This window comes from Lepidochelys kempii, chromosome 7 (genome assembly GCF_965140265.1).
Source record: "Lepidochelys kempii isolate rLepKem1 chromosome 7, rLepKem1.hap2, whole genome shotgun sequence".
NCBI lineage: Eukaryota > Metazoa > Chordata > Testudines > Cheloniidae > Lepidochelys > Lepidochelys kempii.
The window spans coordinates 81,150,265-81,166,573 of NC_133262.1; the positions used below are offsets into that span (position 1 = coordinate 81,150,265).

The 16,309-nt window shown below is 40.9% G+C and overlaps 1 protein-coding gene across 1 annotated transcript in view; it reads right to left on the reverse strand.

Moving 5' to 3' along the window:
* CTNNA3 (catenin alpha 3) overlaps positions 1–16,309 on the reverse strand; it is a 928,894-nt gene that overhangs the window by 706,345 nt on the left and 206,240 nt on the right. Inside the window, exon 6 of the mRNA XM_073353443.1 lies at positions 7,638–7,841. Within this exon, the coding sequence (XP_073209544.1) occupies positions 7,638–7,841 (204 nt within the window). The remainder of the gene's footprint in view (positions 1–7,637; positions 7,842–16,309) is intronic.

Sequence of the window (16,309 nt, forward strand, 5' to 3'; positions counted from 1 at the left end):
TTTAAACAGCATCATCTTTATTCCTGAGTCAATTACGCTGTTTTAACTCTTTCATTCCCTCAAGGCAAGTAAACAACCTCCAAAAGCAAAACTAGATAAAATGAAAACACTCTCAGTACAAACAAATAAGCAATCAAAGTAGAATTAGTCTTTTCTGAACTCCCTAACTAGGAATTGGTAGTAATTAAGCACAGAAACTATAGGTGACAATTTGCAAAAATAGGAGCATGAAGTTAGTCTCTTAAATGGATTTATGGCATAATTTCCAGAAGTACTGACCACCAAGTAGCTGTTAATAATATCTAGGGAAGTTGCTGAGCACTCAGAACTTCTGAAAATCAGGGCATAAACACCTGGATCCAGAAAGGGACTTAGGTGTTGCAATGAAAGAGGAGGAGGAAACTTCCCCTCATACCTTGTAGTCCACTGTAAGGGAACTCACTCAGTATATGGGAGACATCAGTTTAATTGCCCCATCTGCCTAATGAGGAGAAGGGATTTGAACAGGGTTTTCCACCTCTCAGGTGAGTAAACTAGCCACCAGACTATGGTACATTCTGATGTTGAAGCTGTTGCAATTTGTATAAATAATTAATATTTATTTAGACCAGAGAGTGAAAATTGCCCTAACCATTGGACTAGAGAGTCATCACCTGAGAAGTGGAAAACTCCTATTCAAACCCTTCTCATCAGGCAGAGGGGGAAATTGACCTAGGATTGCCCTAATAAATACCCTAATCACTGGGCTATAGGTTATAAAGGAGTCTTCCTCTGTCCCCAACTCCAACCCTCTGGCCGTTTCGTATGGGGTTAAGCATAGGCAGAGCACACCTACCCAATTGGGGCCCACAGATTAGACAGATAGGCAGGGCAACACCTATTTTCACCTGGTTTGACAATTGCACTGGGGCATAGGCACCAACTCCATGGGTACTGCAGAGCTGCAGCACTCTTGGAGAAAATATGGTGGGTGCTGAGCACCTACCGGCAGCCAGCTCCCACCCTCCCCCACAGCGCCTCTCAGTGGCCCCACCAATCAGCACCTCCCACTCTCTCCCAGTTATTGCAGTGAACTAATATAGCATAGTCTCCATGAAAAATGCAGCCTATCCCAGCCATTGCACCAATTTAGATTAGTATAGTTTTCCCATGTACTTAACAAGAAGAAATCATTGTGGTAACTTTTGGTACCTGTTGGCATATTTTGACTTTCAAATAGTAATGACTATGATGCATGACATAGGGTTAACATGATCCAAATTGTGCTTTCATTTTAGCAGTTCTGACACTGGTGACACTTTAAGATCACACACAGATCAACTGAAATTGATGTTCAAATCAAAATAAAAAAAAATTATGTGCACAGCCAAGAAGAGAGGGTTACTACTCACCTTGAGCAGTAACTGAGGTTCTTTGAGATGTGTCCCCCTGTGGGTGCTCCACTTTAGGTGTTGAGCGCCCCTGTGCTTGTAATCAGAGATTTGTGGTAGCAGTTCCTGGTTGGGTCACACATGTGTAGTCCCAAGATCCTCTGCAATCAATTCCCCCACCCCCCTCACCCCCCCCGTTCCTTCTCTACTGCAAAGCAAAGTGAGAAACTCCTAAGTAGAGGCGAGGAGGGAGGGTAGTGGAGCACCCACAGGGACACACATCTTGAAGAACCTCAGTTACTGCACAAGGTGAGTAACGCTCTCTTCTTCTTCTCCCTGTGGGTGCTCCACTCTAGGTGACTTCAGAGCCGTGCCCTCCAATGGAAGGAAGGGGCTTCGGAGTTGAAGTCGTGGCATAGGATAATATGGTAAGTCCGAATAATGCATCAGATGTTTCATGCTGCTCTAATGTGTAGTGCTACTTAAACGCATGGGCAGAGGCCCAGGTCGCAGTTCTACATATGTCCGTAATGGGAAGACTGTTCAGGAAAGCTATCGAAGTTGACATTGCCCTGCTGAAATGTGTACAAATCCCCATAAGGAGTTGCAGATTCTGTTGCTGGTAACACAGTTTGATGCATTCTGAATTCCATTTGGAGAACCTCTGTTTGGATATAGCATTTCCCTTTGATTGTTCTGTGATTGAAATGAATAATTCTCGTCTATCCTTATGTGGCTTAGGATAAAATGCTGGTAAGTAGATGGCTTGGTTGAGGTGGAATGAGGAGGCGACCTTAGGTAAAAACTTGAAATGCAATCAGAATGATTTTATCTTTGGAAAATATTGTGTAGGTTGGATCAAGCCGATTGTCTTGCAGATGTAATGGCGACTAGACAGGCCATCTTCATTGACAGGTGGAGCAGTGAGCGAGTGGCTAATGTGGCAGGTAGTTGGTCTGCTACTATTTAATAAAATGCTCTGTCCTTCTTTGGAGCATGTCATTTCAGGTCCCTAGAGCCATGAAGCAACCATTCTTTGAGGCAGAATGTCTCCAAGTTTGGGTGCAGGGTTTGTCCTGAGTCCTGGGACAGGAGATGAGGTAGGAGAGGTCTGCACACTGACATTCTAGGAATGTAGGGGAACCATGTTTGACGAGGCCATGTGGGGGGCTATCAGTATTACTGTGGCCTTGTCCTCTTTGATCTTGTGAAGCACTTGTGCCCTTCGAGAAAGTGCCTCCATCCTCCCGTTTTTTTCTTTGTGAGGAATTAGTTTGAGTAGAAACCCGTCCCTCTGTAGTTTTATTACTGCTCCTAGATGGATGAGGTGGGTTACCTCCTGATGCAGTAGATCTTCCTGAGAGGGGTCCCTGAAGAGGGACGGAGAGGGAGGATGGGGAGGGGGGGTTGGAAGTAAATGGGATGGAGTATCCAACTTTGATTATCTCCAGCATCCATCTGTCTGTAGTGATAGATTGCCAGACTGAGTAGTAGGGGGTTAAACAGTCTCCGAATGGCTGGGAGATGTAGGAGTTCTTGGTGCTGGGAGATGTGGGGGTCTCAGGGCCTCAACCAACATCTCAAACTTGCTGCCTGGTGGATGGTTGATGAGATGTGGTAGACTGATTTGACAGTTGTCGTCTCCTTGGCGGCTGTTGTTTCCGGGTTTGTGGCTCAGATTGCCTGTGTCTGTGTGCATATGATGTGGAGACTCTTCCAGTCTTCGTCATACGGTGTGTTTCTGAGATATGATTGTCTGCCTTTTCCACTAACAGCATCCGCTACCAGGGAATTTGGTCTGGGATGTAAAAAAAGAAACTCTATTTCCATTGCAAGGACATAATATTTCCAGTCAGACCTCTTGCAGGTTGGAGCAATTGTTGCAGGGGTCTGCCAGATGTGTTTGACAGGTTCCATGATTGCATCATTCATGGGTAAAGTGATTTTAGATTATGCTGATGTTTGCAGGATGTCAACGAGCTTATGTTGTGTCTCCTGCACTTCCTCCAGTGAGATGTCAAGGGAATCTGCAACTTTCCTATAGAAATATTGGAAATGTCTAAAGTCATCCCCCACATTGTGAGCAGGGGGCATGATGGTGTTGTCTCGGGATGATGAAGAAAAATGAGTTGTTGGTTCAACATCCTGATCAGAGATTTATTTGGTCTCCCATCATCTCTTCAGGGGGCTCAGATGGCCCCAGTACCAATGGCACAGGTGACTGCTGTGTATACTCCCTGAGTGGGCTAGGAGGTTTGAGATGGTGTGGGGGATATGCCACCCATGGGCCCAATACTGCCACTGTGGAGGGAAGGGCATAAGTGCCATCCATTGGTGCCTGTACCACTGCTGTTCTTTGGACACTGTATAGTACCCTTTGTGTGGCAGGGCTGGTTTGATCATTTAGTGGGCGGGGGAAAAGTGGTGCAAGGGTATGTCTCTCCCTCGTCCCCATCCTCGTCATCGCTCAAAAAAGGGGGAGCAGATGGCGGTGGAGTGGTGGGGCAGCTCGGTACCGATGGTGGTGTGGTGATCTCAGTGCCGAGAATGGGAGAGTCAGGTGTCGAGGACACCATGAGGTTTCTGGGAAGGAAGAATTGTTGTGGTGCCGACAGCCTCGGTGCCGTTGATGTGATAATGGTGGGTACCAGCTGCTGTGGAGCTGTTGTCTATATGGGTGCACCTGTCAATTGTACTATGCTGACAGGAGGTGGCAGCATAGGCTGCAATTGTTTTGATGTGCCCAGTGCAGTGTCAGGATGGCTCCGCTGGTGCCAAGGCATGGGGTTTCTATTTCCCCTTGGTGCCTGCATTGGGGCAGTCTTTAGCTCTCATGCTACCCACAATACCAGAAGGTCCCGCTATCTTGGCAGGAGCCTGTTGGTACCAACAAGGTCTCTCAGTTTGGGGAACACCGACCGCGTACGCTTCTTAGCCACCTTTTTAGCTCGTGGTCTGTCACATGAGTCACAGACAAAGAAGAGCCCCTGTCAGAGGCTGCAGTCGGTGAACTGTGTCCCGGGGATGTTCATGCTTCTGGTTCAGACGCCGGCCAGAGAGACTTCTCAATGAGCAGCAGTTTAGCTTTCCTGATGTGGGCTGTCAGTTTGTGACAATGAAGGCACTTTTGAGGCACATGTGGCTCGCCTAAGCAGCAAACACACTGAGCGTGCCCGTCCAACACTGGGATTGATAGCCTACATGTGAGGCAACGTTTGAAGCCCAGAGAACCAGGCATGCCCCTGAGGGGAAATCCAGGAGTAACAGTTCAACGAAAACCTATTTCTAGTCGGGAAACAAGGTTTTTGGATTTTTGTTTTTTTAAAATAAACGGGGACAAGGAAATGAAAGGAGTTAACTGTATAACAAAACTAGAACTAACAAGGGTATACTATGCTAACTAAGCTCTGAGGTGCTGCTGAATGCTCCTACTCGTAGCCAAGGGCGACAGAGAAGGAACTGAGGGGGTGTTGGTGACACAGCACCAGTTAACCGCCTGAGGCGGCGCGAGACGGGGACTGTGCATGTGAGACCCAACCAGGCACTGCTACCACAAATCTCCAATGAAAAACACAGGGGCGCTCAATACCTAAAGTGGAGCACCCACAGGGACATCACTCAAAGGAGAATAGAAAGTTTTAACAGAATATATAAAAATTGGGCATTTTTATAGAAATAGACCCATTAAGGTGAAATAGCGTCAATGATAGATGCAAAGTATGGATTAGTTCTAAGAAATGGAATATAATGGCATCAGAACAAGACAAATGAAGGCAGCTTTCCAAATTCTGCAATCAAAATAAAAAGACAACATCTTGCAAGAAAGTAAAGGGATTTCAATTTGAATATTGGGAAATAAAGGTAAGTACAATAGATTGAAAGATGTGTGTCTTTCATTCTAATCAGTTAATTAATTTCCCCACCTGCAGCAGAACTGCCTCTGCCTTTTTTTTTTTTTGAAGTTGTGATTAAACTGTACAAAATTATTCCCTTCTTGTGGAAAAATATAGGCATTACTTCTGTAGGATTACAATGCTAAACAAGATGTCGTTTTTACAATACAATTCTGCAGCAAACTTTACAGAAATAAGCCCCTATCCTGCAATGATATCTGCAATGGCAGATCCTTCTGCCATAAAGCCCTACTGAAATCAAAGTATCAGAAATCAGTGGGGCTCTGCACAGGCACACAAGTCTCTTCACCCAGAGCTCCTTGCCACACTTGCATTTTACTGTGTGAGAACAGACAAAAGGGACCATAATAATTTGAATAAGAGGCTTCTTCTATCATCACATCCAGTAACAACAACAGGCCTCAACATAATTTCTGCAATAATGTTGAAAAGAATAATAAAACACTGACAGAATTTTTCTTATATTTTTATATTTAAACAACTCACTGAAGAATTATCTACAATAAATCACAAATGCACTCTAAGCTGTTTTAAGAGGGATCACAAATGTTTTAAGATTACTTTAAATCTTTTGTGCATGTAACAATGATTACAGTTCAAATTGAGCTTAAGTAAGAAATATTGTATTTCTTACTCATGTTCAGAAAGTATTGCCAGAGAGGCTTTCAATTCATTGTAGATTCAGACAAATTAATGCTGACGGTGAAAAGAATCAGAACTAAAAGTATCTTTATAGATTTCAAGCCTGAAATACCAAGTTGAGTTCACAGACATTAATTTAAGATTGCTGTAGATTTTCTCTAACTATAATAAATGACTAGAGGAAGAGATCAGCAGGTATAATCTCTGTGAGACTAATACACACCTGGGAATACAAAGATTTTCTTAAAGTTCTCTACTTTATTATCCTGAGCTTAAACACACACACACACACTACAGAATGGCCTTGAATATGTCGACTAGCAGTACCTACAAAAAAGAAAAGAATTTCAGCTCCCATAAGGAGAAACAAATAGCTATATTACACAATTATCCCCTCAATGGACTGTGTCAGATGCATCATCTCAAATGCATCTCTTATCATCTTAGATAAGATCAGTGTGTCTACTGAAAATGATGATTATGTTTCCAGAAGAAACCCATGATGTTAATACACTGTCCCCATATTAATGATATCTGTCCTACCAACTTTATTTTTTGTGTCTGGCAGTGCACTTAGCTATGTGTCAAACTAGTTACTTAGAACTAAAAATCATTTTTTAAAAAAAAGTTATAAAAACTATCACTTTTTCAAAGATTTATCACAGACACATTATAAAGCATGCCAGGCAATCAGATTTCTGGATTTACTCAAAATTCCATGCCCTACAATTTTGCATTTAGAGGATCTCACCTTGTACAGCTTGTTGTTCTTATACTGATCAGTTATGACTGCCTGAATGTTTATGTTAAGAATATATGGAAATGGATTACTCAGAATTTAACACAATATAAAACAAGACTTCATAAAATTTGCTGCTTATTGTAGAAATAAGTATAAAATCCCAGAATCCCAGTCCTCAAATTCTAAGAGACAATCAGGAAGTAAAATTATAAAGAAAGTCCCCAGCATTCAAAGAAACTTAGTATCTCTGAGACACCTACCGCACAGATAAAGTAACTTACATATCCCTCAGTTTGTGATATAGGATATTTCACAGTTTGCCTAGGACAGGATAAATCTTGCTCATTTTGAAGATGAATAGTTGGCTTTCCCTTAGCGTACCGATGGAGCTGAGCTACACTGATCTTTCATTTCAGTGGCTAAACCAAAAAAATCTCAGGGGGGAAAAATTGTTTCAGGACAACCCGAAACAGGATTTTTTTTGTTTTATTTTATTCATTTTGTTTCATTGTCAAGTGTTTTTTTACTCTCTCTCTCTCTCTCTCTCTCTCTCTCTCCTTTGTTTTAAATGCATAGGGGTAAACTTCTATACAAAATGTCATTTCAAAATGGAAAGTCAAACATTGTGTTTAGAAAACATCAATTTGGGAAGGGGGAGGAAGTGCAGGCCAACTAGTCACTGAACTAACCCTATTTCACGAGTAGTTTCAGTCTACCTGAAACTGCATTTTTTGGTGAATAAACTATTCATCCAAAAAAATTTATCCAGCTTTGTGTACCACATACATGTATGAGAACTACTACTTTTGGCACTTTAATAAATATATAAGTAGCCTGAATTATTGAAACTACAGTAAAAGGTCAAAAGGCACCGGTGATTACCAGATTAGTTATACATAATGCATGGCAATGTAGAAAATGTGCTTTGAAGCACACACAAAAAACAAAAGGAAAGAACTGGTCACTTACATTATTCATGTATTCAGCCAGAAGATCTTGGAGAGCTTGGCGGATGGCGTTGCACTCTGTGATTATTTGTTCTCGATGAAAGTCACGCGTGCAGGAAGAGTCAGCTAACAGTGCTGCCCCACTGATAATCCCTTCCAAACGTTTCTCTAGTGATGGCCTTATTTTTTCTTCATTCATTGTAAGTGGATCCAATATGATTAAACTCTAGAAAAAAATTAGAAAAAATGTCCATGATTTGGTCTTCTCTTGCCTGGCTAAGTGTAATATTCTATTTTCCAGTCTTCCCTCTTACCACTTCTTTGCCATTCAAGTATATCCAAAATAATGATGCTCAAGGCATCTTCCCTTTCCACCACTCTAACTATACCTACCTTGCCCTCAATATTTTCATTGACATCAAAATTCAAGATCTTCATCCTCACCTTTTGGATCATAAAATCACTCCCACTCCTACATTACTGCTATTGTTTCCTCCCCTCAAATAGCATTTCACCCTATTCTAGGTACTTATATGACCCCAATCCCTGTGATGTTTGAGCACATCACACACAATACTTAACGTTTTTATCTAAACCTCTGTGAGGTAAGGAAGTGCTAAAATCCCCATTTTACAAACAGGAAGCTGAGGCACAGAGAGACTAAGTGACTTGCCCAAGGCCACATCAGAAGTCTGTAGTGGAGCAGGGTAGTGAATCCAGCCTCTTGAGTCTCATGTCAAGCCCTAATCACTAGATCATCCTTCCTCTGGGAGTTTTGCCACTGACTTAAATGGAGCAGGATTTCACCCTTTGTCTACCTAACTCCTCTCTCCCTTCAATTCCTTCCCTGAAACACCTTTCAGTAAGGCCATAAGTCTTCCACTTCCTTCCCCTCCCCTTTCCTGAACTGTTCCTCCACATGATGTGTTTGTCTTGTCTACTTTAGATCGTAAACTCTCAAAAGCTAGAAATTGCCTGTGTACATTTATAGTACTATAAAACAATGCTATTAGTTAATACTTAGTATCCTTCTACAATACGTTTTGCCTGGGCACAAGATTTTATATTAGTGGATTTTTTTTTTCATTTCAAAGCCTGGGGATATTCAAAACCTCCCACGACTGAGCTCTCAGAGATCTGGGTCTCCTCTGAATATAAAAAAGAAGCCAGCAGAGCTTGCCCACAGCTGAAAGATGCCATCTTGGATCATGTGAATGGGTTCTGCTGATATTAGAACACAATACTAACTACTGACGTAATGTATCTGGATTTTAGTAATGCTTTTGACATAAGCAAAGTGGAAAATGTGTTCTAGATAAGCTGGATTCACAACTTGTTGAAAGACCATATTTAAAGAGTAGTTACCAATGGTTTGCTGTCAAAGGGGGGGAGGGGAGAAGAGTGCCTGGGGGGTCCTGAGGGGTTAGTCTGGGTTCAATACTATTCAATATTTTCATTAATGACTTGGAAAATTGAGTAGAGAGTATGATCATAAAATGTAGATAATACCAAGCAGGGAGGGTTTGCTAGCACTTTGGAAGACAGTATTAGAATTCAAAATGACTTTGACAAACTGGATATTTGATCTGAAATCACCAAGATGAAATCCAATAAAGACAAGAGCAAACTACTATTTTTAGGAAGGAAAAAAAGTCAAATGCACAACTACAAAATGTGGAATAAACGGCTAGGCAGTAGTATTGCTTAAAAGGATCTTGGGGTTTTAGTGGATCAGAAATTGAATGAGAATCAAAAAATATGATGCAGTTGCAAAAAAAGGTAATATCACTCTGAGGCATATTAATAGGAACATTGAATGCAAGACACAGGAGGTAGTCCTGCTCCACTCAGCCCTGGTGAGGCATCGGCTGGAGTACTATGTCCAGTTCTGGACACCACACTTTAGGAAAGATGTGGAGAAATTGGAGAGAGAGGCCAGAGGAGAGCAACAGAAATACATAACAGATTTAGAAAAACCTGATTTATGAGGAAAGGTTAAAAAACCTGGCACGTTTAGCCTGGAGAAAAGATAAGTCTTCAAATATGTTAAGGGCTGTTATAAAGAGGACTGTGATCAATTGTTCTCCATGTCCAATGAAGGTAAGACAAGAAGTAACGGGCAAGGCAGATTTAGGTTTGATACTATGAAAAGTTTTCTAACTATAAAGATAGTTAAGCACTGGAACGGGCTTCAAAGATTGATCGCAGAATCCCCTTCATTTGATATTTTTAAGAACAGGTTAGACAAACACCTATCAGGGATAGCCTAGTAGACTTGTTCTGCCTCGGTGCTAGGGGTCAACTAAAGGACCTCTCAAGGTCCATTCCAGCCCTACATTTCTGTGATTCTGTGGGGCCAAAAAAGCAGCATTGCCACTTCAAGAGGCTGAATGGGCAAGCTGCAAAATATTAGCCTGTATTATTATTCCTTATTTTTGTTCAACATTAGTCTTTTGGGGATGCTGGTAGCCTCTTACCATCTAAGGCTAAACTGAGTACCATGTTTAAAACAAAAGAACTGCTATAAAAAAACTAAAAAGAGTACAGTAGAAGCTGAAGCCAAAGTAAGTAAAATTGGTCTCCCTCCCAAATCAAGGAAATTAAGTCCAGACCCCTACTAAGAGCTTGAGCTCCTTAATCAAATTTGGTGTTTGAAAGGGGAAGTCATTACTTGTACTTATCCAACATGAGTAGTCCACTTTTTACAGACTTTTAAAGGTGGCCTATAAAAAGGGAAAGATAATTGGGCTTCTTTTGGTATTTAACAAAGTCATGGAAGATTGTCATTTTTTCTGCTTATGTTTTACATTAGAAATTCATGTCCTGTCTTGACTGGAGAATTCTAAGAGTGGAGAAATAGTGACACGGTGGCATCAGAAGATACAAGTGTGAACTACTGAGACGAGACAGGTGTTTAGTCAGTCATTTTAAAACTCATTAACACCTAACTTCAATAACTAATGAATGATTTAGAGAAAGAAAGTCTGATACCGATTCTCTTATTCATTGAAAACATAGGAATGCTGAGTTACTTTTAGAAAGCTAGGAGATCCTCTAGCAAAACCAGGGAAAACTAGATTTAATTTTCTAAATATTTATAAGTGGGGAGGAGAGCAAGAAAACAACATTAGGTCCTCTTTATGCAACTTTTAAAAGAGTACCAGTATAATATTTTTAAAAACTGTTTTGCAGATCTCCTTAAATACAAATGTATTTTTAAATACAAATGTATTTTTCATCTAAACTGGAATTCTGACCAGTCTAGGTCTTCCGCTTCTCACTGCACTAAAGTGACCATGGACCTGACATTTCCCACAGCACAGAAATAGTGTAATATTCCAAATATGCTTAAAGCACTAAAGCTCAAGCTCAAATATCATGCTCTAGTACGCTCAAGTTGCTCGAGAACTCTCATGGACTTGTGCCAATTCAGCTTTATCCTTACTATTCATTAGCAGATATGAAATTTACCGAGTATGACCCCTCTATAACCTCAATACATAAAACAACTTGTATAAAACAGGTAGTGCTTTCTGCAAGTCCTACCGGCTGCACTTTTCAGGGCCGTGGTATGTAGTTTATGTTCTGCTCGCCACCTGGAAATGAGAGCACATCACCCCAAGTCCTCAAATCCTCATTGGTGTCCTGTTCATTTCAAGGGTGCTAGGTAGTACAGATCAGGACCAGAGTAGGGTGTGTACACAGAGGCAGATCAAAGCTAACTGGCACTCTTGTATATTTGAGCAACAGAGGAGCTCTTTTCCTCACTTCTCCCTCCCATGATATCATCACAGAAGCTTCAAAAATTTCAGAGAACCATTATCCCCCAAACACAGATACACACACAGAGATCAAAATTCTGAATGTTGATTTTAATTTTTGGAAAGACTATCAATATTAGACTATCAATATTTGCAACAGTCAAGGTGAAGACCACATATTCAAAACTGTCAAAAAAGTGGTTACTGCTATTGTATAGTTTCTGAGAAGAGAGCCTAGAAAGTTACAACGTCTGAAGTTAGATTTAACAATTTGTTTCAGTAGGAGACAGGATACAATGATGAATGGTATGATTTCAGTAGGTTTTATATGCATCCAATAGAGGCTGTTCAGTTAACTTGGAAAGTGCCAACTATGTAACTTTAGTTGGTTTTTAAAATCAGTGTCCTTCTGTTTAAACATACATACATAATATGGTCAGAAACGCGCGTACACATATGTGGTAAGGAATAAGACGCATTATTCTATGATGAGGGAAAACCAATGTTGTGTATCCAATGGCCAAAAATATTCCTAATGAGCTAATTTTCTTCTCATATTTTAATCCTCACTGCAGCCCTTAATTATTTCCTAATTAAAAGAGAAAACAGAACTAAAGGTGCTTTCTTTCTTGAGGGCTAAATTTTTAAAAAATGTATTCATCCTTCCCTGAACTAGGAAAGGCTATTCCCAAAGCCTTAAAAAAAATCAGGTTTCACACCGAGAATCTGGCCTGGTTCAGTCTCAGCACATGAGGTTTAATTCATCTAGCGTCCACATCGAGTGTGCCTGTAGCTTTCAGCATTTAAATGGTCTGGATAACAATTCTAGTACGCTGTGCTCAACTTCACAGTCTGACCATCTTGGTTTGAGCTGATAAATTAACAGTTCTAATTCACAGACTTCAGCCTTATTAGCACATAAGGCTCCCACTCTTTCAGAACCACCTGATTTAACAAACTCAGGAAAGCTGTTTTTATATGTTTCAGAGTAACAGCCGTGTTAGTCTGTATTCGCAAAAAGAAAAGGAGGACTTGTGGCACCTTAGAGACTAACCAATTTATTTGAGCATGAGCTTTCGAAAAGCTTATGCTCACGAAAGCTTATGCTCAAATAAATTGGTTAGTCTCTAAGGTGCCACAAGTCCTCCTTTTCTTTTTGTTTTTGTATGGCCTTTCCACTGTCCTGACTGGACCAGACTCTACTTTCCTCACCAAGCCTCACCTGGTTTTTCAGAGTTAAATCAAGACAATTAGTTTCTACTTATCCTGGCTAATTGTTATGGCAATTTCAACTAATGACCAGGTATCAGTACTCCACACCTCTGGAACTCATTTAATTCCCAAAGAAAGTGAAAAGGAACTAGATCAGGAAAATGCTGCAACATAACCAGACAAAGGTGGGGGAAGAGAACAAAGTACTACATTTGTATCCATTTACTCACTCAGTCATACCTGCATGAACACAAGAGTTTTATAACCTACAGAAACTTCTTCAAGAGCAAAAAACCTCCCCTAACTTCACAAAAGCCCCAGACCACTCTAGCACACAGTCTGAATTGCCAGTCAGCATCTTTGCTGCAATCCAAAGTGGGAATGCAGCACAACACATTGGCAGTAGACCAAGACAGCAAAGTGGAATGCTAAAACCCATGAGGATTCTGATCTTGAAAATAACCTCTTTAAATCCCAGCTTTGGTCACAAAAATTTCAACTATGGAAAAGTACAGAGCCCTGCAAAAAAATTTCACAAGAACATACATCTTGGGGAACATGCAGAGGCTTGACACATCCATGGGAATGCCCAGTACCTCTGATCTACTCTCTGCATTTTCTCCCACGGCTTTTAACAATTTGCTGCTTGCTCTTGTGCCAAGCTCTCCCAACTCCAATGTAGTAGTGGAGGTTTACAGTTTGGAATATGTATAAAATATTAATGTTGTCAGCATTATTCTATGAAGGGAAATTCCTTCAGCTTTAGAAAGAAATTATACCATGAACAAGAGCATACATACAACATGGGAAATGACTGTTTAGGAAGGAGTACTGCAGAAAGGGATCTGGAGATCACAGTGGATGAAAACAAGCAAAATATGACTCAACAATGTAACACTGTGGCAAAAAAAAAAGGAAACATAATTCTTGGATGTATTAGCAGGAGTGGCATACACAAGACACGAGAAGGAATTCTTCCACTCTACTCCGCACTGATTAGGCCTCAACTGGAGTACCATGTCCAGTTCTGGGCACCATATTTCAGGAAAGTTGTGGACAAATTGGAGAAAGTCCAGAGGAGAACAACAAAAATTATTCAAGGTCTAGAAAACATGACCTGTGAGGGAAGTTCGAAAAGAATATGTTTGTTTAGTCAGGAGAAGAGAAGACTGAGGGTGGACATAATAACAATTTTCAAGTACATAAAAGGTTGTTACAAGGAAGAGGGAGAACAATTGTTATCCTTAATCTCTGGGGATAGGACAAGAAGCAATGGGCTTAAATTGCAGCAAGGGCTGTTAAGGTTGGACATCAGGAAAAACGTACTGTCAGGGTGGTTAAGCACTGGCATAAATTGCCTAGAGAAGTTGTGGAATCTCCATTATTGGAGATTTTTAAGAGCAGGTTAGACAAACACCTGACAGGGATGGTCTAGATAATGCTTAGTCCTGCCTTGAGGGCAGAGGACTGGACTAGAAGACCTCTCAAGGTCCCTTCCAGTCTTATGATTCTATGATTCACCAAAATCAGCTATATTTAATGCAGTGACAACAGTTAAGTATCATTCTACTTTTGAGAAAATCGAGGAAATGTACTATAACTAATTGAATTTATATGGTAAGAAGTGTCATGAGGGACCCTAGAATGCAGAGGAAACTAACCTTTCAGCAGTTACACTACAGACCGTGTGAATGAAAAATTTAAAAAGCGGAAGTGAGATCTGTGTTTTTCTGCATCACAGATGTTTAATCACTGCCTTATCTTACTCTGATTGCTTATGTAGGCATTGCCTACCACAGCATGAGAGAGAAAAGAAAAAACATATACTTTAATAACTAGCAGACTAATAAGGGTTTTGCAAATTGCATACACAATTAGTAAATAATGTTTAAGTATTTACTGATTTATTAACATATAGAGGTAATTCACTTATAACAAATAGTTGATTTCCAACTAATATATACTGAAACATTCAATTGTGAAATACAATTTTGCTAGGGCAACATTTGCACTACCATTTGAATAATTCAGAGAACCCTACCTTCATTAGTCTGGGAACCTTCCTTCCAGGTTGGGAAACACTGCTTTTGCCCCTCTTAGGAAGTGAGACTAGGAGAAGCCTACACCTCCCCTCTACAAGGGTTTGGCAGATTTGTGGAATCCAACACTCCTCTCTTATTTTCTAAGTGAGTTAAGTATTAGAGAAGTCAGGAAGCTGACTAGCCCTGGAACACAGTGACCTACAGTGAAAGTGAGAAAATGGTCTGGTGCCTTTAAATAACAAAGCTATTCTCCCTTCCCATGGTGGTATAGCTAGCAAATAGGAAGACCCCTGGCCTGCAAACTATTGATGAAGTGATCTACAGTAAGGGGGAGAGTAAGCAACCTTGAATGCAGGGGACTTTGTGTGGACAGTGAGAAGAAAAGGTTTAGTGGCTCCTTCAAGACAGCCAAACTACTTGTTGGGACCTTCTTTTGGTAGATGTCCAGTGCAGGTACTCATTCCACAGAAGATTTGGTTCCCTGATAAACCAGAATTGCAACCCCTAAGGAAGCATGATTGTGGCTCCCTATGTCAGGGAGATAAGTACCCCCATCCCAGCTCCCCTTATCCCTCAAACAAGGGGAGGGCAGTGGGACCCCAGCAACTGGCTGGAACTGGAAGGGGAGGGCTGAAGGCAGCCTTCCGAAATAGGTGGAAACAACTGAGGAACACCTAGACCTGCACTGTACAACTTGTTACCTAGTATTACCCAGCTGAGTTAATAAAGCTGCAGCCTAATTAAACCATATCCCTCGTGTCTTGTCTTTCTTACTGCATGGCTGGGACAATGGGGTGCCTTTAAATAACAAAGCTTTCCCCTCTTCCCATACAGATACAGAAAGCAAATAGGAAGACTTCTGGCCTGCAAACTATTAAGCTAGTTATTTGATGGGTGAAGCTCTGTTTGTATTATGTACTGTATTGCTTTTTTGGAGGGTGAACTTAATCTGCCTTTTTGTTATTTTAGATTCTCTCTAATATGAATAATTGCACTGGCACTTTATTTTTCTTTTCCACAATAGTGTCAAGTCTCCTGGACTATTCTCAGTGGATGCCCCAGATTCCTCAATACTGCATCTGCTCTTTACAATGGAATGGGCACATGGGGCTGAAATCGTGACTCGACTAAAATCAATGGAAAAACTCCCATTGACTTCATTGAGCCAGAATTTCACCCTGAGACTTCAGTCACGGCCTCCGATATTGTCTAGAAAATTTTGCAACAGAACTAAATCAAGAACTCTCCAACTAAATGTTGAACAGTCGAACTGTTCCAAATTTTGTAATAAATCATTAAGTCCTCTCAACAGATAGCTACCTTACTTGCCATGAAAACACTAAAGAACTTTAAGCAAGTGGAAACTCATAAACCTTTCTACTTCTTGCCAACCATCATGAACTGGGTCAAATCTGGGGGTTTGATTATGTCACATGTCAAATGGAAAATAGTATATATTGCAACTAGCAAAAGCTGTATGTTCATGTACATGGTGTGACAGGATCAGGCCAGATGGCTACAGGAGAGTGACAGAAGGCAGATATATTAGCCCCAGGTTAAGTAGGTCCCTTTTCCCTGGGTAAGGTAACAGGGAAGGTTCCAGAACAATCAAGAACTTTCTGGAAACAATTAAGGCAGACAGCCTGATCAGAACACCTGCAGCCAATCAAGAAGCTGCT